Genomic DNA, 26,822 nt, shown 5'->3' on the forward strand with positions numbered 1-26,822 from the left:
ATTTCTTTAGAAAGACATGCTGATTTTTGGTGTGCACCTGTTGTGTTCCAGTTCGACCCCAGCAAACCCTGGAATGAGGACCTTGTAGTTTTTTCAAGAATTAATTGCCCTTGCATTAGAAGTGTGTTTTTGCAAGCCTCTCAAGCTCTCTTCTTGGGTCCGTCTCTGGTCTTTTACACCACAGCACCCTCCCTTGCTCCTTCCAACATCAGCAAGGTTTCGGGCTCCTCAGGTCCAATGACAACCATCTTTTCCCAAATGATAGGAGGAAAAATAAGTTAAAGTCAGTTACATTGACTGTGTTTTGTTGATCAGTATCCAGTTCTCGGAATAGGGCCAGAAGCATTATAGGATCAATTCAAAGTACATGGAGGGAAGGCAAGATGGATGGATGGATGGATGGATGGATGGATGGATGGATGGAAGGAAAGAAGAAAGGAGTGATGAATGGAAGGAGAGCAGAAGATGGATGGGCAGGTGGAAGGAAGAAAAGATGAATGAAGGGAAAAAGGAGGGAGGGAAAATGTCTAAAGAGGTAGAAGGAATAGATATGGAAGAAAGGAAAGATGGATGGATAGATGGAAGAAAAGAAGAAGGAAGCAAGGAGAGGTGGATAGATGGAAGAAAGTGGGGATAGAAGGAAGGACAGACAGAAGAATGCATAGAAAAAGGTATGAATGGAGAACAAGGAAGGAAAAGAAGGAGTGAGGAAGGAAGGAATGGTGTATGCAAGGACGGTGGCTGGATGGGTGGATGTCATGGGTGGCTGGATGGGTGGATGGATGGGATGGATGCTGGATGGGTGGCTGGATGGGTGGATGGATGGGTGGATGGATGGGCGAGTGGGTGGCTGGATGGGTGGATGTCATGGGTGGCTGGATGGGTGGATGGATGGGCGAGTGGGTGGATGGATGGAGACATGGAGGATGGATGGATGGAAAGATGGCTGGGTGGACAGACAGATGATAGAAGAAAGGAGAGAAGGGATGGAGGGAGGTGGAAGAAAAGATGGCTAGATGGAAGAAAAGATTGAAGGAAGAAAGGATGAATGCACGGATGACTAGAAAGAAGGATGGAAGGAAAGAAGGAAGGATGGAAGGAAGGATAGACAGAAGGGAGCTCGGAAGGAGTGGTGAACAGAAAGAAGGGAAGGAAGGGGAGGTCAGTTTTTCTTCCAGAGGTTTGTCCTGAACAGTTAACCCTGTGCTGCTCACTGCTTATCTATTCTAGAGTCAGGCCACTGGACCTCTGGTCTTACTTGCATCAGATGTTCATTTATAGTACTTCTCCTGGGGTCTACAGAAGTCACCCCAACTAGTGAACACTGAGCCAGCTGCATGTGTCTAAGCAAGAGCGTGTGTCTTTGCAGGGGAGTCATGAGCAAGGACTCTGGGATTGGAGAACCTGAGTCCAAACCCAGACGCCCCCTCCCCAGTCATGTAACCCTGGGCAGAGGACCATTAACGTACTGTGGTTCCTCCTTCGTATAGCGTGGATGATTCTAGCGCCGGCTCGTATTTACCCAGGTGGAATCTCCGCATGTAGTGGGTGATCAGAAAGTATTTGCTCAGTCGTTTTCTACAATGACCACTTCTGTAGTGCTTACTCCGCACCCAGCACTGCGCGTAAGCACTTTACAGAATTCGACTTGTTCAAACCGCATCACAGCTTTCGAAGGAGGAATCATTATGACCTTACAGATGAGTAAATCAAGGGGCAGAGAGTTTGATTACAGCTCCTGGTTGGCTTTTTTTTTTTTTAACGCAATGCGTAGAAGATTGGCATGCCTGGGTGTAAGAGAGAGACAGAGAGGAAAAGAAAGACAGAGGCACAGAGAGATACAGAGTTAGAGATGAGGGAGCAGAGAGACTATGGAGGACAATGTCTGGGGTTTTTCCCAGTTCCGCATCAGTGTGGTAAGTTGGAGCCTCTCCTTCCCAGAAAGAACAAAGCCTCTAGTGTGTTCACAGAGCCCTCCACTCCTGTACCTGGGTGGGACTAGCATCTCCGGCCCCCAAATCAGGAAGGCTGTCCTTTCTTGCTGTTGGAGTTGTCGCCATTCACAAGCGACACTCGGGTTTATCGGGAGGAGGACAAGAGGCCCTTGGAAGCCCCACTGTGGGTGGACGTTGGGCGCCCCAACTACCCACAAGCCTTGGCTCTCTCTGCACCTGTCACAGCTGGGGAGGTCAGCGAGGAGCCATTCACACTGAACTTCACCATCGACAACCTGCGCTACTCGGCGGATATGGGCCGCCCCGGCTCCCTCAAGTTCAACATCACGGACAGCGTCATGCAGCACCTGGTGAGAGGCCAGCTTCCCCGTCCCTTCCTCCACGACCTCTCTTCGGGGCTGTCGCCAGCTCTGACCACACTGGCCCTCTCCTTCCTCTCCAGCTCGGCCCGCTGTTCCAGAGAAGTAGCCTAGGCGCCCGATATGCAGGCTGCAAGGTCACCTCACTAAGGTGAGAAGCCCTCCACCCACCCACCATGGCCCACCGCCGAAGGATAGGACTTCTGACTGCGGGGGCCACTCCCGGTTGTGGCAGACTGTCTTGGAGGGTCCTTTTTGGCATCCGTGTCTTCATGATACATTACTGTTATAATTGTGACAAAATGCGTATAGACATAAAATTAGCCATTTCACCATTTTCAAGTATACATTTCAGTGGCACCTGTTACGTGCACGGTGCTGTGCACCCATCGCCACTGCTGGTGCTGAAACTCTTCGTCACTCTCTACCCATCGGGCAATGACTTGCGCTTTTCTGGGTCGGTGTGCGTTCTGCCGGTGTTTACAAAGCACTTTTCCATCTGTGTTGTCCATTCCACTGTCACTGGTGCAGCTCCTGAGGCAGGTGGGGGTGCCGCAGTGACAGCACAGGCGCTGCCCCTGCACTCGTCTCGTGGAGAAAGCAGAAACTCGGTAGGAGAATAACTATCTAAAAGGGTTTCAAATACAGTAAGGTGATGGGAAGCAGAAGTGCACAGACGGGAAAGCAGCTTTACCAGGGCACAGGATAGCTGTCTGGGGAGGTGATTTTTGATCGGTGTCTCAGTTGGAAAAGAAGGATTTGGCCATGGAAACTGTTGCAGGCAGAGGAAACAGCATGCGCAAAGGTCCTGAGGTAGGCATGCGTTTAGCATGTTCAGTGAACAGCAAGGAGGCCGGTGTGGCTGGAGCAGAGAGAGAGGGACAGAGAGAAAGGCGGTGTGTTTCCAGGCAGCAGCAAGGTCTACACTGTGTAGAATCTTGGTGGGGATTGATTTTTTTTTAACTGTGGTAAAATACACATAATAGAAAATTTACCATCTGAACCATTTTTAAGTGTCTGGTCCAGTAATGTTAAGTATATTCGTATTATTATTGTACAAACAATCTCCAGAACCTGAAAAACTGAAACTCTATACCCATTAAACAACAGCTCCCTGCTTCCCTCTACCCCCAGATGTTAGCAACCGCCATTCTGCTTTCCATTTCCATAAATTTGACCACTCTGGGTACCTCATACAAGTGAAATCATATGGTATTTGTCTTTGTGTGTCTGTCTTATTTCACTGGTCATAACGTCCTCAAGGTCCATCCACGTTGTGGCAGGTGTCAGGATTTCCCTCACCTTTAAAGCGGAATCATATTCCATTGTATGGATGTATCATATTTTGTTTATCCAATCATCAGGACTTTGGTTTTTACATGGAGCAGGCAACGTGTGAGGTGCTAGGAGTTCAGGACAACAGTGAGCTAAACTGCCCCATTCCTTGACCTCATGGAGGCCACTGTCTGGAGGGAACAGGAACAAATAATATATGTTCACACCGAGGGCCATCAGGGCTCTGATGGGGAAAGCATGAGGTCCTGTGGCAGCCAGGACCCTCTCCTGACTCAGCCAGTTCTTGAGAAGGAGGAGATGTCTAAGTTGAGATCTGGAGGATGACCTGGAAATTACTGGAGAGTAAGGAGAGAAGGGGAGAGACCTGCAGACAGAGGTCGCTGCATGTGCAAAGATCCTGGGGTGAGAGAGTGTGTCCAGGCGGAGAACCTGTGAATGGTTCAACAAGGCTGGAACACAGCATGTGAGGTGTGCAGTGACCACAGGTGGCAAGGTGCCACATGGGCTGCAGTCCCTAAACATTAATCTCTCCGTCCTCAGGTCTGTGAAGAATGGCGCCAAAACAAGGGTGGACATCCTCTGCACCTACTGGCAGCCCCCCAGCAGCCCGGGTCTGCCTGCCAAGCAGGTGTTCCATGAGCTGAGCCGGCAGACCCGCGGCATCACCCGACTGGGTCCCTATTCTCTGGACAAGGACAGCCTCTACCTCAATGGTGAGCGGTTCTCAGCCCGCCTCACTGCTTCCACCCCCCATCCCACAGGTCAGGTCTCTAGGGGAAACCTTACGACAAACTAAGGTGTGACTCGCAACACCATACTGACCCCCACCCTCCGACAGTCACTCTGTAAGCCTGTCCCTGATCACACCTGTTTTACAGATGAAGAATTAGAGGCTCTGAAAGGTTAAGGAATTTGCCCCGTGGGTGGAGCCAGAGAAGGGTGGAGCCAGGCATGAGCCCTAGCAGTCGGCATCCAATGCTATGCCCCACCCTATGCCTTTAACTCCTAGAAGGGTCATTCCAGGAGAGACGTGGGGACAGAAAATCCCACATGTGTCTCCCCTCCCAGCTTCTCGCCCTAGACCAGGGATGGGCTTCTGTTCTGGCTGGGGCCCCAATGCCAGGAAGTTAGGCAGCCACTCTAAACATCTGGGGGGGTCCAAGCTTTGGACATGCTGGGCATCAGCCTGGAAGCCAGGAAGGGACCGTGTTTAAGAGGGTGACCCTCCTCTGGGGTTCTAAGAGGCAGAGCATGGAACATGGTGAGGTTTATTGGAATAACTCAGCTTCTCTCCTCTCTGTCCCCATCTTGGGAATGGCATTTGGCAACTCACACTTTCTTATCACCATTGCCACGTCAGGTGGGCAAGGAGACATCCTGGTCCTTTATGACTCCCATTTGAGCAGAGAGGGAGATGTACAGAGAAGGTAGGGGACCTTCCCATGCCAATAGTAGGTTTGTGGTCTGTCTGGGTCTTGGTGTTCTGAGTTCACATCTGTTCCCTTCACCTTGGCCATTACAGGGGCCAGCTTAGGCTACTTCCCCCTGAAAAATATGCTTCATTTTGTTCACTCAGTCAGCAGTCACCAGCATCTTCTATAAACCAGACCTCGTGCCTGGCACCAGGAACACAGACAGGCTACTTGGGCTACCTGTCCTAATGTAAGGGGCAGAGACATTTTTTTCAGGGCTATATTCCCCAAATGTAATAGAACTTGGCACACAGTAGGTTCTCCATAAATATTTGTGGGATGGAGAGAAATATTGGAGGGAGGGTGGAAGGGCAGGTGGTAGGATGGATAGATATGTGGCAGAATAAATATGTGAACATAAATGTGATGAGAGTCTCTTGGGGGCAGGCTGAAGAGGTGGATAGGGAAGGGTCAGCTCTACCTGGAAGATCAGGAAAACCTTAATGGTGGAGATGACATTTGAGTCTGATCTTAGAAGATGCATGGATGCTTACCTGGTACACGCAGGGAAAGGCATCCCGCAGGAGCCCCACATGGACAAAGGCATGGAATATCTGGGATTGTTCTGTCATCTCCCCTCACGTGTGATGTTTTTGTTTCCAGGTTATAATGAACGTGGTCCAGATGAGCCTCCTCCAAGTACGTATCTTTGCATCCAGTACCCGTATCAGCCTCTGTGGGCCTTGAGCCAAACTTTTCTCCTCACTAATAAAGGAAGCTTGCCCCAAACTCAGCCTGCTCTCCTGAGTGGGGCTGGGTGTCAGTGGGAAGAAGAATGCCGAGTCCTTGGTCTCTTCTGGGCCTGCAGGCATGGCATTGGCTTTCTAAACTTTCCACACCCTTCTGGGTTGGAGGAAGAAATTGAACAAGCATTTCCTACAGGGATACAGGTTGAGGTCAGACGATGAGTCCGTGCCTCCTGAAAACAAGATCTCCCCTACAAGAGCCACAGAAGGGGCCTCAATGTCAAGCTGCAGACTGCGGTGGCCACTCAGTGGTTTGGCCAAATTTGCCTGTTCAGTTGTCCAATGGTCCCTTCATCTATCTTTTAATCCATCCATTCTTCCATTCTCTGAGTTTTCTCTCAGTCTTTTCCATTCTTCCTTCCTTCCCTCCACCCATCCTTTCTTCCTTCTTTCCCTTTGTCCATCCATGCATTCATCCATTCTTCCTTCCTTCCATTCATCCATCCATCCTTCTTTTCTCCTCCCTCTTTTCTTTCATCCACCCATCCACCCATTCATCCATCCATCTTTCCATCTCTCCTTCCCTCCATCCATCCTTCATTCCTTCTCTCCTTTGTCCATCCTTCCATCCATCCATCTTTCATTATTTTCTTCCTTCCATCCATTCATCCCTCCATCCATGCTTTCTTCCTTTTCCCTCCATCTCCATCCTTCATTCATTCTACCCTTCATCCATTCTTCTATCCTTCCTTTCATCCATCCATCCATCCATCCATCCATCCTCTGCCTATTCACTTGCTTGTCTTTTCCTCCTTTTGTCCTTCCTACCATATCTCCAACTTTTCTTCCTGTGTTTATTCTTGCTTTCTCTCTGACCCTTCATTTGTTCATTCTTCCTCTGTCCTTCGAGGTATCCCATCTGTCTGTCCACTTTTCTTCCCATTCATCTCCCTGTTCTCTTTGCTTAGTCTCTCTCTTGTTCACCTACCCTTACTTTCTTGGGTTTATTTCACTCATGGGCTCACTCACCCCTCTGTTCACACAATTCCTCTTTCCCTTACTCTCATTTATGGCACACCTGTGAATGTTTGTCCTGGGACAACCCCTGCTGGAGCCCAGGCAAGCTTTGGAGAGTTTCTCCCACTCCGTGGAGACTCTATTCCTTCCTGATGACTGCCCTTTCCACAGCTCCTGAGGCACCCACCACATTCCTGCCTCGTTCATCAACACCTGTGCAACCAGAAGCCACCACAGGTATCTGGGAGATTCTTTTTCCTTCCCAAGAAAAGCTCTCCAGTCCCACGCCTCTACCAGTCAGCTATAAAATTCTGGTTTAGGACAGTCATGTCAGTCGCAAAGATTATACTGTTGCATACCCTCTAACACATACAATCTAACGCATACCCTCACGGAGCCCCCAGTCTTGCAAGATCAGCAGACCATTATAACACAATGTGAGATATTTTGGGGAGAGGCACCTAGTATAATTTTGAAGGGAAGGGCTTTCTGGAGAAAGTTTCACCCAAACTGAGTCTTTAAGAATGAGAAGGGGTCATCCAGGAAAATAGGGAATGAAGAGTTTTCCTGGTATACGAGATTCAATGAGCAAAGGCTGAGTGGCCAGAAACAGCATAGTGTATGGAGATAATTGAGAGGATTTGGTTTGCATAAAACACAAAGCGTAACCTGGAGTAGACGGGTAAGTGAAGCTGAAAGGTTGGCAAGAATCATGTTGGGAAGGACCTTGAGTGCCAGGTCGAGAAGCTTGAACTTGACACTGAAGGCCAAAGGAAGCCATGGCTAGTGGTGAATATACTGAGATTTTCACTTAAGAATTTCTTCGAGTGTTCAGTGTAGAGAACATTCTTTAGAGAGGACATCCTGTAAGCCTGCAGGGGTGTTGGTCCAAGTGAGACAAGATAAGGCTTGAGCTGGAACAGGATAGAGAGGATGTATGTGAGGACCGTTCTGCAAGTGGACTTGGGGTTACTTGGAAGGGAGGGAGGAAGAGATGAGTGACATGCTGGTTTTGACTTGGGCGACCAAATGGTGGGTGGTGGTGCCACTGGAAGAGAAGATGACAGAGTATAATGAATGCAGGTCTCATGCCAACTCTCAGTAGCAGCCATCTCTCCCGTCTCTTCTCGTAGCTATGGGACATAATCTGAAGCCGTTCACACTCAACTTCACCATCTCCAACCTCCAGTATTCAATGGACATGAGCAATGGCTCAGCTATGTTCAACTCCACCAAGAGGACCCTGCAGCGCCTGGTGAGACCCTGCTCCCAGCAGCTCCTAGTGAGATAAATCCCCCACTCTTCCCCCACCCTTGTCTCTCTTGTTCATCCTCCTCCTCCTTCCCCAGCTTGGATCCTTATTCCAGAAGAGCAGTCTGGGCCCCTTCTACTCAGGTTGCAGACTAATCTCCCTCAGGTAGGACTTTTTCCTGAGCATTTGTCAGTAGTGACCATTTTGGTGACCAACCCTTCCAGTCTTCCCACTGACCTCCCATTTGCTCCTCTCTCCTTGTGGACCCCATAGTGAGGTTTCAGGACCTCTCTTTGGAGTCCCCACATCCCTCTCTCCCCAGACCTGAGAACGACAGGGCAGCCACCCATGTTGATGCCATCTGCACCTACCGCCATGATTCCATGGGCCATGGGCTGGACAGAGAGCAGCTCTACTGGGAGCTGAACCAACTGACCCATGGTGTCACCCAGATGGGCTTCTATACCCTGGTCAGTGACAGCCTCTTTGTCAATGGTGAGTGTTTTACAGCAATCCTTATTAGTCCCCATTCTACTTTATTTCCTCTTTAACAAGTCAGCCCACATTCTGATTAGGAGACACCCTCCCCAAACTCTCCATGGAGAGAGTCTTTCCTGTTATTTCGGGTAAATAGCATGAAATTCTTTGACAAATTAATACAATGAATTTTAATTTGAACCCCAAAAGTCTGACTCATGGAATCTCTTGGGACAGGAGTTCTTCTATGTGAGGCCCCTCTATGTCAGTGATTCTAATCTAGAGGCAGTTCTGCCCCTAGATTCTGCCCCTCAGGAGACATTGACAATGACTGGAGACATTTTGGTTGCCACAACTGGGGAAGAGTGCTACTGGCATCTAGTGGCTAGAGGCCAGGGAGGTTGCTAATGTCCTCCAACGAACAGGAGATCCTCACCACCAAGATTTACATAGCCCCAAATATCAGTAGTTCCAGGGATGAGAAACCCCACTGTACATGGCCCCTGGTTCCTAGATGGGCACCAGACCAACTAAGCATACTTCGCCACAATTCTTTAATTATCCAACTCTATGAAATTAAGGTCTTGTAACGTGCCACTACAGCCTCGGTTCTTTATGGGTCAGTACGTCGTCACACCCAGTGAATGAGTAAATGAGTGAACACATGGGAGATGCGTATTTCAGCCCCATATTTGAGGATCCCCTGCAGTTCACATTCGCTCATTCAACAAACACATAGACATTACCATTCTGTCCCAAGCCACGTGCTGGGTACAGAGATAGAACATACAGGTTCTCTCCCTGAAAATCTTATAACCAAGAGAACCGAATATTACTTAGGAACACACAGAAAAGACAGAGACACCATTATTCACAAGGTGCCGTGGAAGCACAGAGGAAAGACAATTCAGGGAGGGCTAGAAGAGTATATCATGTACCCAGCACTGTACTAGGCCCTGGGACATGGCAAGAACAAGACAGATGGATCCCTACTCTCCTGGGGTTCCATCTCGTTGGGGTTCTGAAACATGAGTAGGAGTTTTCCAAGAAAAGCAGAGGATTGAAGAACATTCCAGCAAGTGGGAACTACATAAGCACAAGCAGAAAAGCTCACCCCGGGAGAATCCCTGTAAAATTTCAGTTTCACCCTCCGTGGGGTGACTTTCCATTTGGAAGCCCCTATCATGTGGGCCTGAGTTTGGCTGATGGTGACAGTAGGCACCATGCTTCTCTCTGCGCTAAAGGGTAAGCCTCTCCAGCTGTCTTCTCTTCCTCTCATTGGCTCCAGGCTATGCACCCCAGAGTTTATCTACCCAGAGGGAGTATCAGCTCAATTTCCGCATCATCAACTGGAACCTGAGCAACCCAGACCCCGCATCCTTGGAGTACACAGCCCTGTGGGGGGACATTCAGGACAAGGTAGCGTCTCTCTCACCCGTCCTATCTCTCCTTGCCCTGGGTTCCCCCCTCATTCCTCTGTCTGATTCACATCTATTAAGTAATTATTTCAACTCTGCACTTTACCTATGTGTTCTGAGTTCTCTCAGTTTCCAAAGGGGGTGCCTCGGCTGCCTCCTGCCTTTTCCAGATGGGCAAACTGAGGCTCAGAAAGGGAAGTGGTGTGCCTAAGATCACACAGCCAGGATTTGAACTCAGAACTCCTTTGCTCCAAGGCCTGCGTTTTTTTACTGGCTCCAAAAGCCCCCTGCAGCCCCAGGAGGCCTCCATCTCACCCACTGTCACCCTTTGTTCCAGGTCACCAAACTTTACAGAGGCAGCCAACTACAAGACATATTCCACTCCTGCCTGGTCACCAACTTAACGTAAGTTGGGGAGGCTGGAAGCTGGCCGAGCTGGTAGCTTGTGGCTCTGAGCTTCCGTCCTGGCACAGTCATTGAGCTGAAAGTCACTGACATGGTACCCATGCTCCCCCATGTCCCTGCCAGCTATTCCTACCGTCTCCTTCCATAGGTCTTCAAGGGGGAGGGCAGGAAAAGAATTAACCTCACGGGGCCACCAACACTAGCCTCCACCACCTTCTCCTCTTCTGGATACTTTCAACAAAGATCAGCCCAGTAATAACATTTCCCATGGCCACACCCCTGCTGAGCACTTTCATGCATGGTCATCTCACGGGATTCTCATGCAGCCCCCCTGAGATGGATACTACTGTGATCATCCCCGTTGTTCAGAAGGGGAAGCTGAGGTTCAGAGAAGTGAAGTGAACAGCTCAAGAATTGCCCAAATTGGGTTTGAACCCAGGTCTGGGAGGAATGGCTGGAAGAACTGCGACATCTACACTGGGGAACAGGAGGATCATGGGACACAGTGCCGACTTTGAATGTTTCCAAACTTCAGTTCCTTTGTCTTTAAGAGGGGGATAATTATAATACCGTCTATCAGAGTGATGTGAGGGAACGTGTCAGTCACTCCCTGGAGATGCTCAGTAGATGTTCATCATCTTTATAGTTATTTGTTCTATTCCCAACTCCTGGAAACCTGGTGTTTTTGGTCAGTGTCTCTTCTCTAGCCTGGGAGATAATCTCTCGCTCCTTGTCTCTAGGTCTTGAGGTCTATAAAACAGGAACTCAGGAGACACTGCTGGTGTTGAGTGATGGCTGAGTTCCATGGTCTCTGTCCCTAGGTTGGGCTCCATGTTGGTCACCGTCAAGGCACTGTTCTCTTCCAATGTGGACCCCAGTGTGGTGAAGAAAGTCTTTCTGGACAAGACCCTGAATATCTCATCCCACTGGCTAGGCACCACCTATCAGCTGGCGGACCTGCATGTGACAGGTGCAAGACGGGGGGCTGGTTTCATGGCTTGAAGAGATGGGGCAATGAGGAAGGATGGGGCTTCTCAGTAGCAGTGGAATGGATGGAAGTTCTGGAGGGGAAAGGGGGGCTTTCCGGAGGCCCATGTTGACAACCCATGGCCGTGGATCAGCCAACAGGAGGTAGGAAGAAAACATGTAGCAATTGCACCCAAGGGAATGGTTATTTTTACACATAAATCTTTCCAACCCAAAACGTAGAGTATCCTGAGTTGCCCTCTTAGGCCTTCTGGCATTGATTGATTGAAGGACTCATTCATTCATTCAACAAATATGTCATGAAAGTAAATAGGTACTGGTGATGCACTGTGATAACTGCTATAATCAGGGAATTTCAAGAGCTTATAGGAACCCCAAGGAGGGATACACACAACCCAACTGGGAAGTTTTCGGAGGAAATGATAAACAAACTGAGATGTGATGGCGAACATGACCTAGCCAGTGGGAAAAGATAGGGAGTTGAGCTACATGTGTTTATAACCTGAAAGACAGAATACCTGGGGAGGCTAGAAGGTGTTTGGTGTGGCTGGAGCAAACACTTTGACATGGGAGAAGTTGCAGGTAATCTATAGATGCAGAGAGGGACTTTCTTGGGCACCGGAATCATTTACAGAGGAGCACGACACAGAGTTCTGCTTTAGAAAGCTCACCCTCCGGGTGTTGTATAGAGAGAGGAGTGAGAGGGAGAGAAGACCAGAGGCAGCAAGTCACATTAGGGACCTAGGTCAGCAAAGGTGTATGACAGGGGTCCCCCGGGGTGATCAGGACCTGCACTTGCCTTCTGTGCCCCAGTCGGGCCAAGTTTCCTCTTCCCCACATACTAGGGAGCTCTCACAGTGCTTGGGGAGAGTTGGATTGATAGTGGCCGGGTGGAAAGAGGGTCTCCTGTAACACACCTTTAAAAATCTGGCTCCAGTCACGTTGCCAGGAACAAGTAGACTAGCTGAAATGACTTCTTTGCTAAAATTTTCACCTGATTGAGACTTTAATATCTTCTTTTTATTGTAGAAGTGGAGCCATCGGCTTATCTACCAACGGAGAAACCAACCAGCAGTCCCAGCCCCGAGCACTTCCAGCTGAATTTCACTGTCACCAACCTACTGTATTCCCAGGACATAACCCAGCCAGGCACCACCAAACACCAGCGGAACAAGAGAAGTATTGAGAACGCGGTGAGAATGGGGTTGTGTGTCCACTCTGTCCCCATGTAGAGACCGACCTATGGACACTGGGCAGAGGGTGATTTTTCATAACAATTCATGAAGACAGTTTCTTGTGCCCATTTACAAATTAAGAAACAGGCCCAGAGAGTTGCAGTAGCTAGTCCAGGGTCATGTAGCTAAGTCATACCCTGGAATGGGATGTCCTTTGGTACAAATATCTGGGCTAATGTTTGTTGAGATAAGAAAAAATAGATGGGGAACTGTGCTCAGTGGCTAAAAATTCTCTGATGCCACTGGGCCCGGGATGAGGATCAAGGGAACATCGCCCTGTCTTTCAGCTCAACCACCTCTTCCGAAACAGCAGCATCAAGAGCTTTTTCTCTGGCTGTCAAGTTTTAGCATTCAGGTGAGTTCCAGCTCAGGACCGAATCACTCTGGAGACTCTCGCTGTCCTTTCAGTAAAAGCGTACCCATGTCATGGTCCCCGTTTCTAGCTCTTATGGAAGATAGCCCTGGGAGTATAGAACTCTTACCTAAAACCCAACTTGTTCCTAAACCAGTGAGCTGAACTGACTTAGAAATTTGAGAGAGCCAGGGTAGGCCTCCGCAGACATGGAGGTGCCTGGTGTCGGGGCCACGGAATATGGAGTGTAGCATCCATGCCTCGAGAAGTTAGCTGTTGAAGTCAGGATCCATAGAAGACGGGGTGGCTAGAACCACATGACTTAGAATCCAGCGGTCTATCTGTGCTGCTCAGGAGTGTGGGCACTGATCAGTGAGACAATCCAAACTGTTTATACATCTACTGAGATATGATTCACATAGAAAATGTATCCCTTTGAAGTGTACAATTTAGTGGCATATTTACCGAGTGGTACAACCATCCCACTATCTAATATGGAATATTTAAAAAAAAATTTTTTTAATATTTTTTAAATATTTTAATAAAATAAATATTTTTAAAAATAGATTTTAAAAAAATCCTGTCTCCATTAGCAGTTGCTTCCTATTCTTCCCTTTATCCCCATCCCCTAGCAAACAATAATCTACTTTCTGTCTCTCTGGACTTGCCTGTTCTGAACATTCCATACAAATGGACTCATGCTATGTGGTCTTTTGCGATTGACTTCTTTCCCTGAGCATAATGTTTTCAAGATTCATCCATGTCGTAGCCCATATAGATACTTCATTCCTTTTTTTTTTTATGACTAAATACTATTCTGTCCTATAGTTCACCACTTTTTCAAAAACTTTTATTTAAATTCAATTTAAGTAACATATACTGTATTATTAGTTTCAGGGGTAGAATTTAGTGATTCATCAGTTGCATATAACACCCAGTGCTCATTACGTCAAGTGTCCTCCTTGATTCCCATCGCCCAGTGACCCCATCCCCCCACTCACCTCGCCTCCAGCAACCCTCAGTTTATTTCCTAGAGTTAAGAGTCTCTTATGGTAGCAAACCACAAGGGGGGCTATACCACTTCGCGTTTCTCCATCCATTCATTGATGGACCTTGGGTTATCTCTACTTTTTGCCTATTACGAATAATGCTGCTATGATCATTCTTGTGGAAGTTTCTGCATCAGTTTGTGTTTTCAGTTCTCTTGGGCGTATGCACAGGGCTGATACTGTATGGTCACGTGGTAATTTCATGTGAACTTTTGAGGAACTACTGGACTGTACCACAGAGGCTCTACCGTTTCCCATTCCCACAAACAATATAGCAGGGACCCAACCGATCCAGACCCTCACCAACAATTGTTATGACCCTTTTTTTACTCTAGTCATCCCAGTGGATGTGAAGTGGTATCTCACTGTGGTTTCAATTTGCATTTCCCTAACGATTACTGATGTTGAACATTTTTTCATGTACTTATTGGTCATTTCTTTTTTTCTTTAATGGCACAAAAAATGTTTATTATCTATTAAGTGAATATAAAACAGATTATAAAACAGTATGATTTCAATAGTAGTTATTAACGTTTGTTGATTTCTTTTTCTATCCTAGGCACTGTATTAAGTGCTATACATGCATTTTTCTTAATTTTGCCCCTTAATAGTCCTATGAAATGGGTAACATTGATGAAGTTGAGTGACTTTATTTTTTTAATTTTTTAAATATTTTTTTTATGATGTTAATCACCATACAGTACATCCCTGGTTTCTGATGTAAAGCTCGATGATTCATTAGTTGCGTATAACACCCAGTGCACCATGCAATACGTGCCCTCCTTACTACCCATCACCAGCCTATCCCATTCCCCCACCCCCCTCCCCTCTGAAGCCCTCAGTTTGTTTCCCAGAGTCCACAGTCTGTCATGGTTCATTCCCCCTTCTGTTTACCCCCCCTTTCTTCTTCCCTTTCTTCTCCTACCGATCTTCCCACTTCTTATGTTCCATAAATGAGTTTATTGTTCATTTCTCTGTCTTCTTTGGAGAAATGTCTGTTCAAGTCCTTTTCCCTGTTTTACCTTTTTTTTTATCATTGAGTTATAATCATTCTTTGTATGTTCTGGATACTAGACCCTGATAAGATATATGATTCACAAATATGTTCTTCCATTTGTTACATTTTCACCTTCTAGGTACTACCCTTTGAAACAATCATTTTTAATTTTGATGACTCAATTTATCAATTTTTTCTTTGGTTGTTTCTGATTTTAGTCCCAAATCTAAGAAACCATTGCCTAATCCAAATCAAAGACTTATACCTTGGTTTTTTTCTAAGCGTTTTATAATTTTATCTCTTACATGTAGGCTTTGATTTATTTTGAGTTAATTTTTGTATATGTTGTGAGGTCCGAGGCCAACTTCATTCTTTTGTTTGTGGATATCTAACAGTCTCAGTACCACTTGTTAAATAGACCATTGTTTCCCTATTATCTTGGCATCCTTGTTGAAAATCAGTTGTCCGTGATTGCATGAGTTCGTTCATGGATGCAAGTTCCATATAAATTTTTTATTTAAATTAAATTTAGATAACATATAGTATCTTATTAGTTTCAAAACTAGTATTTAGTGATTCATCAGTTGCATCTAACACCCAGTGCTCATTACATCAAGTGCCCTCCTTAATGCCCATCACCCAATTACCCTATCCCCCACCCACCTCCCCTCCAACAACCCTCAGTTTGTTCCCTATAGTTAAGAGTCTGTTACGGTTTGCCTCCCTGTTTTTATCTTATTTTATTTCTCCTTCCCTTACCCTATGTTCAATTCCGCTGACTATATGTTTATTCTTATACTAACGGCCACTGTTTTTATTACTGTGGTTGGTAGTAAGTTTCGGAATTGGGAAATAGAGTTCTCTAGTTCTGTACTTCCTCCATATTGGTTTGCTATTTGAGGTCCCTTGCAACTCCATATGGATTTTAGAATCAGCTTGTTAATTTCTATAAAAGACATCTGGGATTTTGGTAGGGGTTGCACTTAATCTGTTGATCAATTTGGGGAGTATTTTAACAATAATAAATCCCCAGTCCACAAGCATGGAGTGCTCTTCCATGTATTTAGGTATTTTAAAATTTCTTTCAACATATTTTATAGTTTTCAGTATACAAGTCTCACAATGCTTTTGTTAAATTTATTCCTAAGTGTTTTGTATTTTCTTCTTTGATGCTATTATAAATAGAATTATTTTATTAATTTCATTTTAAGAATGTTAATTACTAGTGTATATAAATACGATTGATTTTTATATATTGGTCTTATATCCTACATTCATGCTGAACTAATAGTTTTTAGTTTCGTGTGTGTGTATTAGGATTTTCTATATTTAATAATATGTCATCTGCAAATAGAGATAATTTTACATCTTTCCTTCCAATCCGAATGCTTGTTCTTCTTTTTCTTGCCTAATTGTTTTATTAAAATGTAAATAAGATATGAAATGAGGGAAGACAACACTGTCTTGTCTGTGGTCTTAGGAAAAAAAATTTTGTCTTTCACCACGGAGTATGGTTTTATCTGTCGGTTTATCGTGGATTCTATTTTTCAGGTTGAGCAACTTTCTTTCTATTCCTAGTTTGTTGAGCTTTTTATTTTTTCAATCATGAAGGATGTATTTTCTCAAATTCTTTTTTTTGGGTGTGTCTTTTTTTGGTTGTGTGTTTTTGTCCTTTATTCTATTAATTTGCTTTATTCCACTGATAATTTTTTTCAGATATTAATATCTGAAACCTTTTAGCTAGAGGTGTGAGATTAAGACCTTTTCAAGTATTCACACAACCTCACGCACTTGTGACCTTCTAGATGTCCCCCACAAACCCATTGGAGCTTTTCAAAACCCCTCAGGGACATCTCATACCCACTTTTAAAAAAGTTTTTGGCTCACCTCTTGCCTGCCCCAACCGGTATTGCTCCCTCAGGCAGCTGCCATGTTAAACAACTATCACTGATTGTTTTTAGCAGTGCTCTGGAAATAGGCTTTTCTCACTGAAAAGTCTCTGAGTCAAATAAAGACAAGCCCAGAAAATGGGGCTTTTTAAAGGAATCTGCAGACCAGTCAACCATTGAAAATTCAATGGGAATGGGTCTTTTGGGGGAATTCCAAATAGATTATGGCTGCTAGGCTGCTGGTTTTCACAGCTACCATGGTTCTCATACTGGTGGCTTTCAAAGTTTCTGTGGATATTATGAGAGCAGGATGGGAATAATGCAAGTTCTAATGCCATAAATCTTGTTTCCTTTACTAAGATTCAGCCATTTTTTTTTCTTAACTAAATGATCTTCAGATTGTTGCAAGCCTTTGGTTAATTTCTATACTACTGAAAAAGTTGATTTTGACCATTCTTGCCAGTGTTCTCAATGATTTTATGGATTTTTGGATGTCCTTACTGAAAACATTTCAAAAATGTTCTCCCCATGGCTTTTTACTTATAAACTAATTAAATTAAATAAAATGAGTCATTCAGTTCCTCACCCATGCTAGCATATTTTAAGTGCTCAACAACAAAAGGGCTAATAATGACTGTATTTTGATATTGCAGATACAGATGTTTGTATCATTGCCGAAAGTTCTTTTGAACAGGACCTAGAAGCAGGGTAGAATTCAAGATACCCTTGTTCATCCTTTTTGCCCTTCTAGGTCTGTCCCCCATAGCAACCACACTGGGGTGGACTCCCTGTGTACCTTTTCACCATTGGCTCGGAGACTGGACAGAGTTGCCATCTATTTGGAGTTCCTGAGGCTAACTAAAAATGGTACCCAGCTGCAGAACTTTACCCTGGACAGAAACAGTGTCCTTGTGGATGGTAAGGCTTCTTGGTCATTGGGGCAGGAGTGGGGGGTCCAACCTTCACATGTGGGGCCTTTCCTGGGAATCTGGAGACCCGGGGTTGAGTCAGCCTTAAACTTCTTTAGGCTGACAGGAGGTGGCATACCCCCCAGGCTTTATCCACCATTGAGGGAGAAGAAGGGACACCCAGTGGGATATTGGACATTCTTGCCTTTTCAGAGATAGGTCTGTAACCTCAGGCTGGTCACTTCCCCTCTCTGGAATTCTGTTTCTCATCCAAGTACTGAAAGTCACATGGCCAGTGGTCAGTGAGAGACTCTAGCTCTGAGCTGTATGTGAACCAGACTTGACAAGCATAGGGGATGGACCTCTTTTCTCCCAAGACAGGCTGTATAAAAAGAGGACCTGTATAAAAATGGACCTGACTTGGCCCATAGGCTGTAGTTTGCCAAGTTCTGCTCTGGATCAGCACCATGCAGTAGAACTTTCTGCAATGATGGGATGTTCTATATCTGTCCTGTCCAGTGTCATAGCCACATGTGACTATTGGGTACTTAAAGTCTGGCCATTGTGACTGGCTTTTATAGTTACTGATTTTTAATGTTATTAAGGTACCAGATTTTTTATTTGATTTGATTAAAATTATTTTTAATTTAAGAAGCCACTTGTAGCTGTTCCATATTGGAAAGCACACCTGTAAGGAGTTGGCCAGGGAGAGGGTGTACAGTAGGGTGACCTGAAACTCTCCCCCATGCCCGATGGGTGTGTGTCTCTACCCTGGGGGTTTATGTTGCAGTTGTGATAACAAGAATAGGCAATTGGAAAGTATTAATTATTTGGTGTGAAATATAATTCATACTTGGGAGTGGTCATCAGAGAAGACTTCCTGGAAGAAATGACATTGTAGGTGAATCCTGGAAAATGAGTATAAAACAGCTTGGTAAAGAAGAAGGGGCAAATGTGTTTCTGGGCAGAAAAGAGAACATTTGAGTGGGAATTACAAATTTAGAACTGTCCCTTGGGCTTGCCATTCTCCCCCCAACCATCATAAGATAACCCAGCCCAATTTCAGTCCTCCTTGCCCAGAGGTATGAATTTGATTTAATTCATTACACTCCTGGAGTGAGATAATAGCCTTGGCTCATGTATCAAAGTGTCCTCATGTTTTAGAGAAAAATGTGTGAACATCATGATTTTGCTTCAACATTTCAGTGAAAATATGAATGAAGCAAGGTTGACAAGTGCTGACAATTTATACATTGGATGAAATAGTTTTAATTGGGTGAAATATACATTGTTAAGTCTAGATGATGTATGTTTTGATATTGTTCTATTTTTCTGTGTATTTGAAAAGTTTTATTTAAAAAGCATAAAAACAAAACCAAAAAAAGCATAAAACACACTCACATGCATTCTCCATTTCATTCATTTCCAGGGTATTCTCCCAACAGAAATGATGTCTTGACTGAGAATTCTGGTAAGCCTCAAAGAACCTCCAGCCCAAGATGGGGAAGGAACGTCTTGATGCTGTAGCTAGTCAAAGAAAACCATGTACCCAGAGTCTTGATAATGATGAAAGCTGGACAACCCATGTCAGGGACTGTTAGGCACAGCGCAGGGAGAGCAGGAGCCCTAGGGGAATGACAGGAAGTGACTCACACCAGCACTTGTCTCCCCAGACCTCCCTTTCTGGGCCATCATCCTTATCTGCTTGGCGGGACTCTTGGTACTCATCACATGCCTGATCTGCTGCTTCCTGGTAAGTAAGGAGGGTTGCTTGTCTTTTTACTATTGGGTTATAAGAGTTCTTTATCTTTTATAAATATATGTCCTTTGCTGGGAGTATGTTTTATGAATTTTTCTCACAGTTTGTGTGTATCTTGCTTTTTCCTTTTTTTTAAATTATTTTTTAAAGATTTATTTATTTGAGAGAAAAAGAGTATGAGCAGATGGAGGGGCAGAGGGAGAGGGAGAGAGAGAATCCTCAAGCAGACTCCCCACAGAACGCAGAGCCTGATGTGAGGCTCAATCCTAGGACCCTGAGATCATGACCTGAGCTGAAATCAAGAGTCGGCCTCTTAACCGACTGAGTCACCCAATGCCCCTTGCTTTTTCCTTCTTTTAAACAACATAAGTCTTAGGGAAATATAAGTGAAAGTCATAATGAGTTACTGTGACACAAGAAGACGGCTAAAATTAAAAAGATTGACTCTGACAAGTGGTGGTGAAGATGAGGAACTACCGGAACTCTCAAACAGTGCTCGTGAGAAATAGCATGGATGCATCTTTACAAGACCAGTGCTCTAACCCCTGAGCTATGGAGCCATGGATGCATCTTTAAAGGATACATATACCTACCCAGCCGTTCCACTCCTAGGAATTCATGCCAGAGAAATAAAAGAATAGAATAGAATAGAATAGAATAGAATAGAATAGAATAGAATAGAATCTATACAAAGACTTGTACCCAAATATTTATAATAACTTGATTTTACTAGCCAAAAATGGAAAACAACGCAGAGGTCCATCAACAGGTGAATGGATAAACAGACCGTGGTTAACCCCACAATGGAATACTAATTCAGCAATAAAAAGGAATGAATTATGAATACATGCACTGACATACACAAATCTCAAAATAATAATGTGGAGTGAAAGAAGCTAGATAACAATGAGTCCATAGCGTATGATCCTGTTTATAAACAAATTGCAGAATATGAGCTGATCTGCAGGGAGAGCAATCAGATCGGGGGTTGCCTGGGAATGAGAATGTGTTTGCAAATGGCAGGGAAGGAGGAATTACAAAGGAGCATGAGGACACTTTTGGGGATGACGAGCATTCCTCGTCTTGTTTGTGATGATTCACAAAGTCATAATCAAAACTTACGAAGCGTTCACTTTACGTGCATACAGTTCCTTGTACACTGTACACATTGTACACTGTGTGGAGGAGGAGGGAGGGGGCGGTTATGAATGGGATGTCGGAGAAAAGGGTAGAAAAACAGAGTTAAAGGGAAGAGAGACGAGAAAGGGATAAAAGAGGGACAAGGCATGCATGAGAGAAAATGAAGTAGAAAAGGGTCGAGAGACACACAGGGGGCAGCAGGCACCTGCGGCTTTGGCCATCCCCCTCCCTATGGTCCCAGGCCATTCTCATGCCCTCTCCTTGCCCTCGCAGGTCACTGTCCGCCGGCGGAAGAAGGAGGGAGACTACGAGGTTCAGCAGCACAGCCTGGGCTATTACCTGCCGCACCCAGACCTGAGGAAGCTGCAGTGAGAGCTCCGCCTGAGGCTCCAGCGGAGCTTGGCTGGAACAGGAATAAACCACATTGGTCGGACACAGTCTCTGGGCCCTTCTTGACTTGGCCCCTGACTAGTTCACAGGGGGTCAACATGGAAGGTTTTCCCTTTCAGTGAGTCTTGAAGGACAAGTGTCTTTTGGTTTCATGCCATTTCATCCCTCAGAAGCACCAGAACTGGCAAGAGACCCAGACATTGTCATCACGGAACATCAACATCCCACCTCAGTGTGAGGTTTCCCTTCCTCGAAACCGTAGAGCACACCTCCCCTTGGCTCTAGTGCCAGCCACCACACCCACGTCCATTCCTCCATGTTTCCCCACCCCCAAAGTCCCCCTAACACGGTCTCATTCCCTGAAGCTCAGGTTCACCAGGACTTCCAGACCAGTCTGCCTCAGTGGCTCCTCTCCCTTCATGGGTCCTCCAAGATGGGAAATGGTCCAGGAAGGAATGAGTGAGTCAGGAAGGACTTGGAGCTGAAATCACTAGGTATCCGGGAAGCCTCGGTGCCAGAGAAATCCCAAGGCTTGAGAGCCCTAATGTCTGCTTTGGATATAAAGATAAATAACACTCAGTGGGAAAGAAGAAATTGGAGGAGAAAGCGAGACCGTCTTTCTTCATCTTCCTCTGCACTGACTCCAGCTGTCTCCCGACAGAGGAGGGTCTCCCCAACAAGCAGCCCCAGATGAGCTAGGCACGAGGCAAGCTGTGCTGTCTTGCTTTGGGATTGTGGGAGTAATTGGCATGATCTCTACACATTTTGCAGACGACCACAGCTGAAGACACCCAAGGGCAGAGAAGTCACAGCAATGCCACCCATTCAGACTGACTTGGTGTGAGCTTCATATCCTCAGTCTTAAGCAGTCATTCGCTAGGAATGCCTTCTCTGGAGATTATAATAATGAGAACGAGAACTCTCATTGTAGATGCCTTAATATCTACTAAGCAGCATGAGGGGCAAACTTTCCCAGCTGTGCTCTCAATCTCCAGCCCCCACGTGCATCGTCTCAGGTACCTCCCCCTCCTTCAGAGCTGTATTCCCGTTTTATAGCTGATGACATGGAGGCCCAGAAATACTAAATAACCAGGAAGCAAAAAAAAAAATTACTAAGAACCTAAATTAACACCTCACCACACCATGTCGAAGAAAAAGAGAAAAAGCTTCCTGAACTACAGACAGACTCAACGTTGACCTGCCAAAGGCCTTCAGTCAAAGACCCAGTCAACAATATACGTCAGGAAGCAGAAATGTGAACCCAGAAAAATGCAACCGGAGTCATGAGGAAAAGAAAAAATTCAGTGTATCTAAATCAGAATTAGTTTTAAAACGAGATGTTAAAACACATTCGAAAATTCCAGATGAGTGCCTCATGGAAGAATAGAGGAGAGAAGATTCAAATTTAAAATAACTCCTTTTTAGGGAAGATAGAAATGTTACAAATATTATTTTTTAATAACTCATTCTCAGATACTGATGAATCCATGAGACAGAAGTTAAGTAATGATGAAAAGGATTTGAATGTTACCACAGGCTGCTCAGGTAAGCTGACAATCGAATCCCAGTGAGCCATAGCTCAGTGGTAGATGAGTGATGCTGGAGGCAGTCTGTCTTGACATCGTGATCTCCAAAACGGCACATCAGTGTTCACGAGTCCAATTTCCAACACGTACAGGTATTTTAAAAAGTGAGAAGTCTGTTATTCCCTTGTACTGAACTCTGAATTAACATGCAACAAAGAACAGAAAAATAGAGACCTACCAACAGATATCTTCTTTGAGAACATAAAAAAAAATACGATGTTGGAACCTATTGGAATATTAACACAAAAAGAATAGTCCATTTCAGCTAGGCGTGTTTCACCCTGACTGTGAGGCCAGAACACTACATAATCCCGTGACTTTGATCAGTCTCTGTTGACTTTAAAATACAGATAACATACAAAGGAAGGAAAGGTAACAGTACAACATGGAAAGATCTCCTTTCTGTCCTTGCCAGAAACCCAGTCTTGCAGCTCAGAAAGATCACTGTCTCTGTTGTCTATGTCACACAGAATAATTTAATACAAGAAAGTACTGGTACATATTAAAGTTTTGAGGGCTCAGAGCGCAAAGACATAGTGGACACTGCAGAGAGACTAATAAAGTGCCGTGCCCCATGTCATCTGCGCTAGCTTCTCTTTTTTTTGGTGGTGTTTTTCGGGATGTCCTTCTTGGCCCCTCCTTGTCTCTGCCTCTCTAGCGAGTCTGTCTGCAGCCAGTGCCGTGGCCAACCTTTCTCTTGCTGTCTTCACTTTCCTTTCCTGCTTCCTGATATCTTCCTCAGTCACCAGAAATTGTTTGCACAGGAGCTGTGGGATACCCAGACCAGCTCCTGGAATCTCCTTTGCCAAATCCGAAGACCCGGCAGGGGTGGGCGTGGGGCTGGAGTTCAGACCACCTGCAAGAACACCTGGCAGATATTCACCTGTGCGCCTAGGCGCAAGTTTTTGCAAGGCTTTGGCAAGATCCAGAGTGCTTAATGGTTCCCCTGTGCTGCTGCGGGCCTGGAGACCTTGCAGCCTCTTCTGCCAGCACACCTGTTGGGGTTTGTCCAGGGTTTCCTCCCAGTGATGGCATCTGACCTCGTTGCCAGGGTGGGATGTGATTCTGGTAACTGGCCTCTTGAATATGTAACTGGACATCCTCAAAGGGATTGAGACACTTACACGAGACTTTGGTTTGGATTGGTTTCCACAATCATGTTGCTTCTTCTGTGGAGTCCTGACCATCATACTTCTTTTCCTTTTACCCGATAAAAATAAATCATGAGATTGGATTAAAATGACAAGTGAAGGCTGCCTTAGCGCCATTGTATCCGTTATCTTGTACTTCCACCTTCCCTTCTACCTCTGAGGATAGATCTGACCTGGGTCCTGGGATGTCATCAAATAGACGGGTCAAAACTAGAAAGTTCAAGGTCAAAATTCAGGACCTACTCCAGATCATTTCTCCTTCACCATCTTGTAAGACCCTCTCTTTTATGATTTATTCTCACTTGTCCTTGTCACTCTCAACCATACAAATCCTGGCCTTCCTCCCCACCCCCAGACACACGGTGCCCAGTCTTTTTCTTAAATCTCCAGCCCCACCATCCTTCTGCGTTAGGTGACTATTCATTTGGTCAACCTGTTGACCACTTGGTTTTCATAGCTCCTTCAGAGCTTAAACCAATAGTGAAATTATCATCTACCCCACTCTTAACAACTCACTCCAATATCCCAGACGTTTACGTCAACTCACATGGTCATGGTCAAAACAAATAATTCAGAAAACATGTTCACCCACCACAATTCCTGATTTTCAGTTTTCACTCAAACACTTACACAATAGTTACCTGTCCCTCAAGATTGGAGGTGATGCCAGATCACCATATCTTCACCTTACTTCCTCTCCTATTCCTAGCAATCCTGGATTCCATGGTCTATGATCTCAATAATTCCCTTGGAATAATTCAGAATTCCTTCACACTTATCGTATCTGCCTTGTAAAATTTCAAATCTGGAAGACCCTGGTTATCCACCATGCCACAGCTTCTGCTAATCTTAGGATAACTGCTGAGAAGAGCACACACACTTTGGTACCACTATAAATCCAAAATCATCTGCATCCACTGCAAAGCATCCATCATGCCTGGAAATTTTACTTTATTTTTACATGTTGGCATATTTATTCCGTGGCTTTACGCAAAGCTTGTTTCAAACATTCCCTCCTTTTCTTTTTACTTCATACACGTCCAAGGTCCCTTAACTTGCCTGATATTTCACAGAGAAATGGCCCTTTATACTCCTCCCCGTTCATTGTGAATCCCTGAGAAAAGGTCATCTACACCCTGTGCTCCTGGGGCCTCATCTTCAAGCACCTCCTCCGACCACCCCACTCTTGCCCCTGCTCTCCCCATTCTGTGGGTGCTTCCTTGATAAGGTCACAGTGACTCCTTTGTTACTAGACCCAGTAGGAACTTTTCAGTATTCAGATGACAAGATCTTTAAGGGGAACTCTTACAGGTAAGTTTGCAACGACTTAGATATGCGAATCCTATTTGACATCTGTGAATAGTATACAGTCTAAATACAAAGCAGATACATCCGACAGAATTCAACTTACAAAATGAGACGGTGTTGTAAGTGGAAAGTGCTGGATTTCTGATACTCAGCGCACACGAAAACGTAAACTATCTCTGTTAATTTTTACATTGATTGCATGCACAGGTAAAAATATCTTGGTTATAATGTTTTAGAATATACTATTAAAATTCACTTCACACATTTGTGGTTTTTTGTTGTTTTTGTTTTTGTTTTTTTTTTAAAGATTTTATTTATTTATTTGACAGAGAGACAGCCAGCAAGAGAGGGAACACAAGCAGGGGGAGTGGGAGAGGAAGAAGCAGGCTCCTAGCGGAGGAGCCTGATGTGGGGCTCGATCCCAAGACTCTGGGATCACACCCTGACCCGAAGGCAGACGCTTAACAACTGCGCCACCCAGGCGCCCCACACATTTGTTTTTATCTTTTTAAGGTGGCTACTAAATTTTTAAAAATCCATATTACAGAGTGCTTAGCGGTCCTATTGACAGTACTGATCAAGCCGTGTGTAGAAATAGAGCCCAGAGCAAAATGTCTGGGAAAAACTTTCCCAAGGAGAGGAGTCTACCTCCACCCCATAGCAATATACAGCACACACACACACACACACACACACACACACACACACACAGTAGACGTCCCACCATGACTTCTCAAATGCCATGAGGTTGCATTCCCACAGAGTCCAAACTGGACTTGATCTCAAGAGAGAAGTCAGAAGTCCATACAATTCATCAACTAGGAATGGCCAAACCAGAAACTATGCATAAAAATTTTTTGTGAGTTGCCCATCATTGGCTTCTATCAAAAATTCAATTTGTTTGGGAAACTCTTTCAGGGACGGTCATGTTAAAAATACACAGTAAATGTAAATAATAATCACTCTAGCCAATAAATGAAAATGAGACGATAGAAAGCAATATCATCATCAAATCACTGCTGGATTTGTGAGTCAGGGAACAGATGAGGTTAGATTAATGAGGACTCATCAGGCTGATTCTAATTGCACAGCCACAATATAGATATTACACTAAGACTTCTCTAACATGGCAGCCCTCCCAACTGTTGAACCACCACGGCCCACCAACCAGACCAGCTGTTGCCGGCAAATCCCCTGGCTCCACCCCTCTGACAACACCTGGAGGATTTTCCCAACATCTCACTCTGCCATTGCATTCTTCCACCTGCTACAGGCCAAGGAAACATTTTCTCCAAGGTTCATGCTCTGTGTGTGTGCCAAGCTGTGGGGGTCACCCTTCTCTCCCAGGTAAAGAGAAGGATCAGGGTGCTGGCCTGGGAGCTGGAGGGATTGGACAAGGACTAGGATTTGCTGACACAGAGAAGGGACTCTATAGTGTACAGGGTTAGCAGGGTCCAAGAAGCCCCAGTAATTCCTGGGTAGAAGCAGAGAAGAGGATGCCAGACAAAGCAGGTATGTTCGGGTGTGATTTTACTTGGGAATATCAAGAGGACGTGTGTGACGTAGGTAATACATTCATAAATGTTGTTCATTCATATATCCATCCTTTGTTATGGAGTGCTTTCTACATACATCGAGGCACCGGCTCTTGCCCTCTGGAGCTTACAGTCCATGCCAGAAGAATTTATAAATTTTATTTGTAACATACAGATATAGCACTTGAGATATGTTAGA

At 45.2% G+C, this 26,822-nt stretch overlaps 2 protein-coding genes across 2 annotated transcripts in view; one reads left to right on the forward strand and one right to left on the reverse strand.

The window, feature by feature from the left end:
• The window catches only part of MUC16 (mucin 16, cell surface associated), a 117,875-nt gene extending 94,669 nt beyond the window's left edge, over positions 1 to 23,206 (forward strand). Inside the window, exons 52-68 of the mRNA XM_087867739.1 lie at positions 2,181 to 2,305; positions 2,398 to 2,465; positions 4,151 to 4,323; positions 5,686 to 5,721; positions 6,957 to 7,022; positions 7,919 to 8,040; positions 8,135 to 8,202; positions 8,360 to 8,532; positions 9,803 to 9,933; positions 10,270 to 10,337; positions 11,159 to 11,307; positions 12,354 to 12,517; positions 12,847 to 12,914; positions 17,598 to 17,764; positions 19,184 to 19,225; positions 19,428 to 19,507; positions 20,927 to 23,206. Coding sequence (XP_087723865.1) covers positions 2,181 to 2,305; positions 2,398 to 2,465; positions 4,151 to 4,323; positions 5,686 to 5,721; positions 6,957 to 7,022; positions 7,919 to 8,040; positions 8,135 to 8,202; positions 8,360 to 8,532; positions 9,803 to 9,933; positions 10,270 to 10,337; positions 11,159 to 11,307; positions 12,354 to 12,517; positions 12,847 to 12,914; positions 17,598 to 17,764; positions 19,184 to 19,225; positions 19,428 to 19,507; positions 20,927 to 21,025 — 1,799 coding nt within the window. The 3' untranslated portion in view covers positions 21,026 to 23,206. The remainder of the gene's footprint in view (positions 1 to 2,180; positions 2,306 to 2,397; positions 2,466 to 4,150; positions 4,324 to 5,685; positions 5,722 to 6,956; positions 7,023 to 7,918; positions 8,041 to 8,134; positions 8,203 to 8,359; positions 8,533 to 9,802; positions 9,934 to 10,269; positions 10,338 to 11,158; positions 11,308 to 12,353; positions 12,518 to 12,846; positions 12,915 to 17,597; positions 17,765 to 19,183; positions 19,226 to 19,427; positions 19,508 to 20,926) is intronic.
• MBD3L1 (methyl-CpG binding domain protein 3 like 1) lies at positions 23,184 to 23,819 on the reverse strand. The gene has a single exon (XM_045774396.2). The coding sequence runs from the start codon at positions 23,817 to 23,819 to the stop codon at positions 23,184 to 23,186; it is 636 nt and encodes a 211-aa protein (XP_045630352.2).
• Between the last annotated feature and the right edge of the window lie 3,003 nt (positions 23,820 to 26,822).

This window comes from Ursus americanus, chromosome 14 (genome assembly GCF_024610735.1).
Source record: "Ursus americanus isolate L20-20 chromosome 14, mUrsAme1.1.p, whole genome shotgun sequence".
In the NCBI taxonomy this organism is placed as follows: domain Eukaryota; kingdom Metazoa; phylum Chordata; class Mammalia; order Carnivora; family Ursidae; genus Ursus; species Ursus americanus.

Coding starts and splice junctions, on each gene's coding strand:
- MBD3L1 (XM_045774396.2), bottom strand. CDS start 23,819: ATGATGGTCAGGACTCCACAGAAGAAGCAACATGATTGTGGAAACCAA.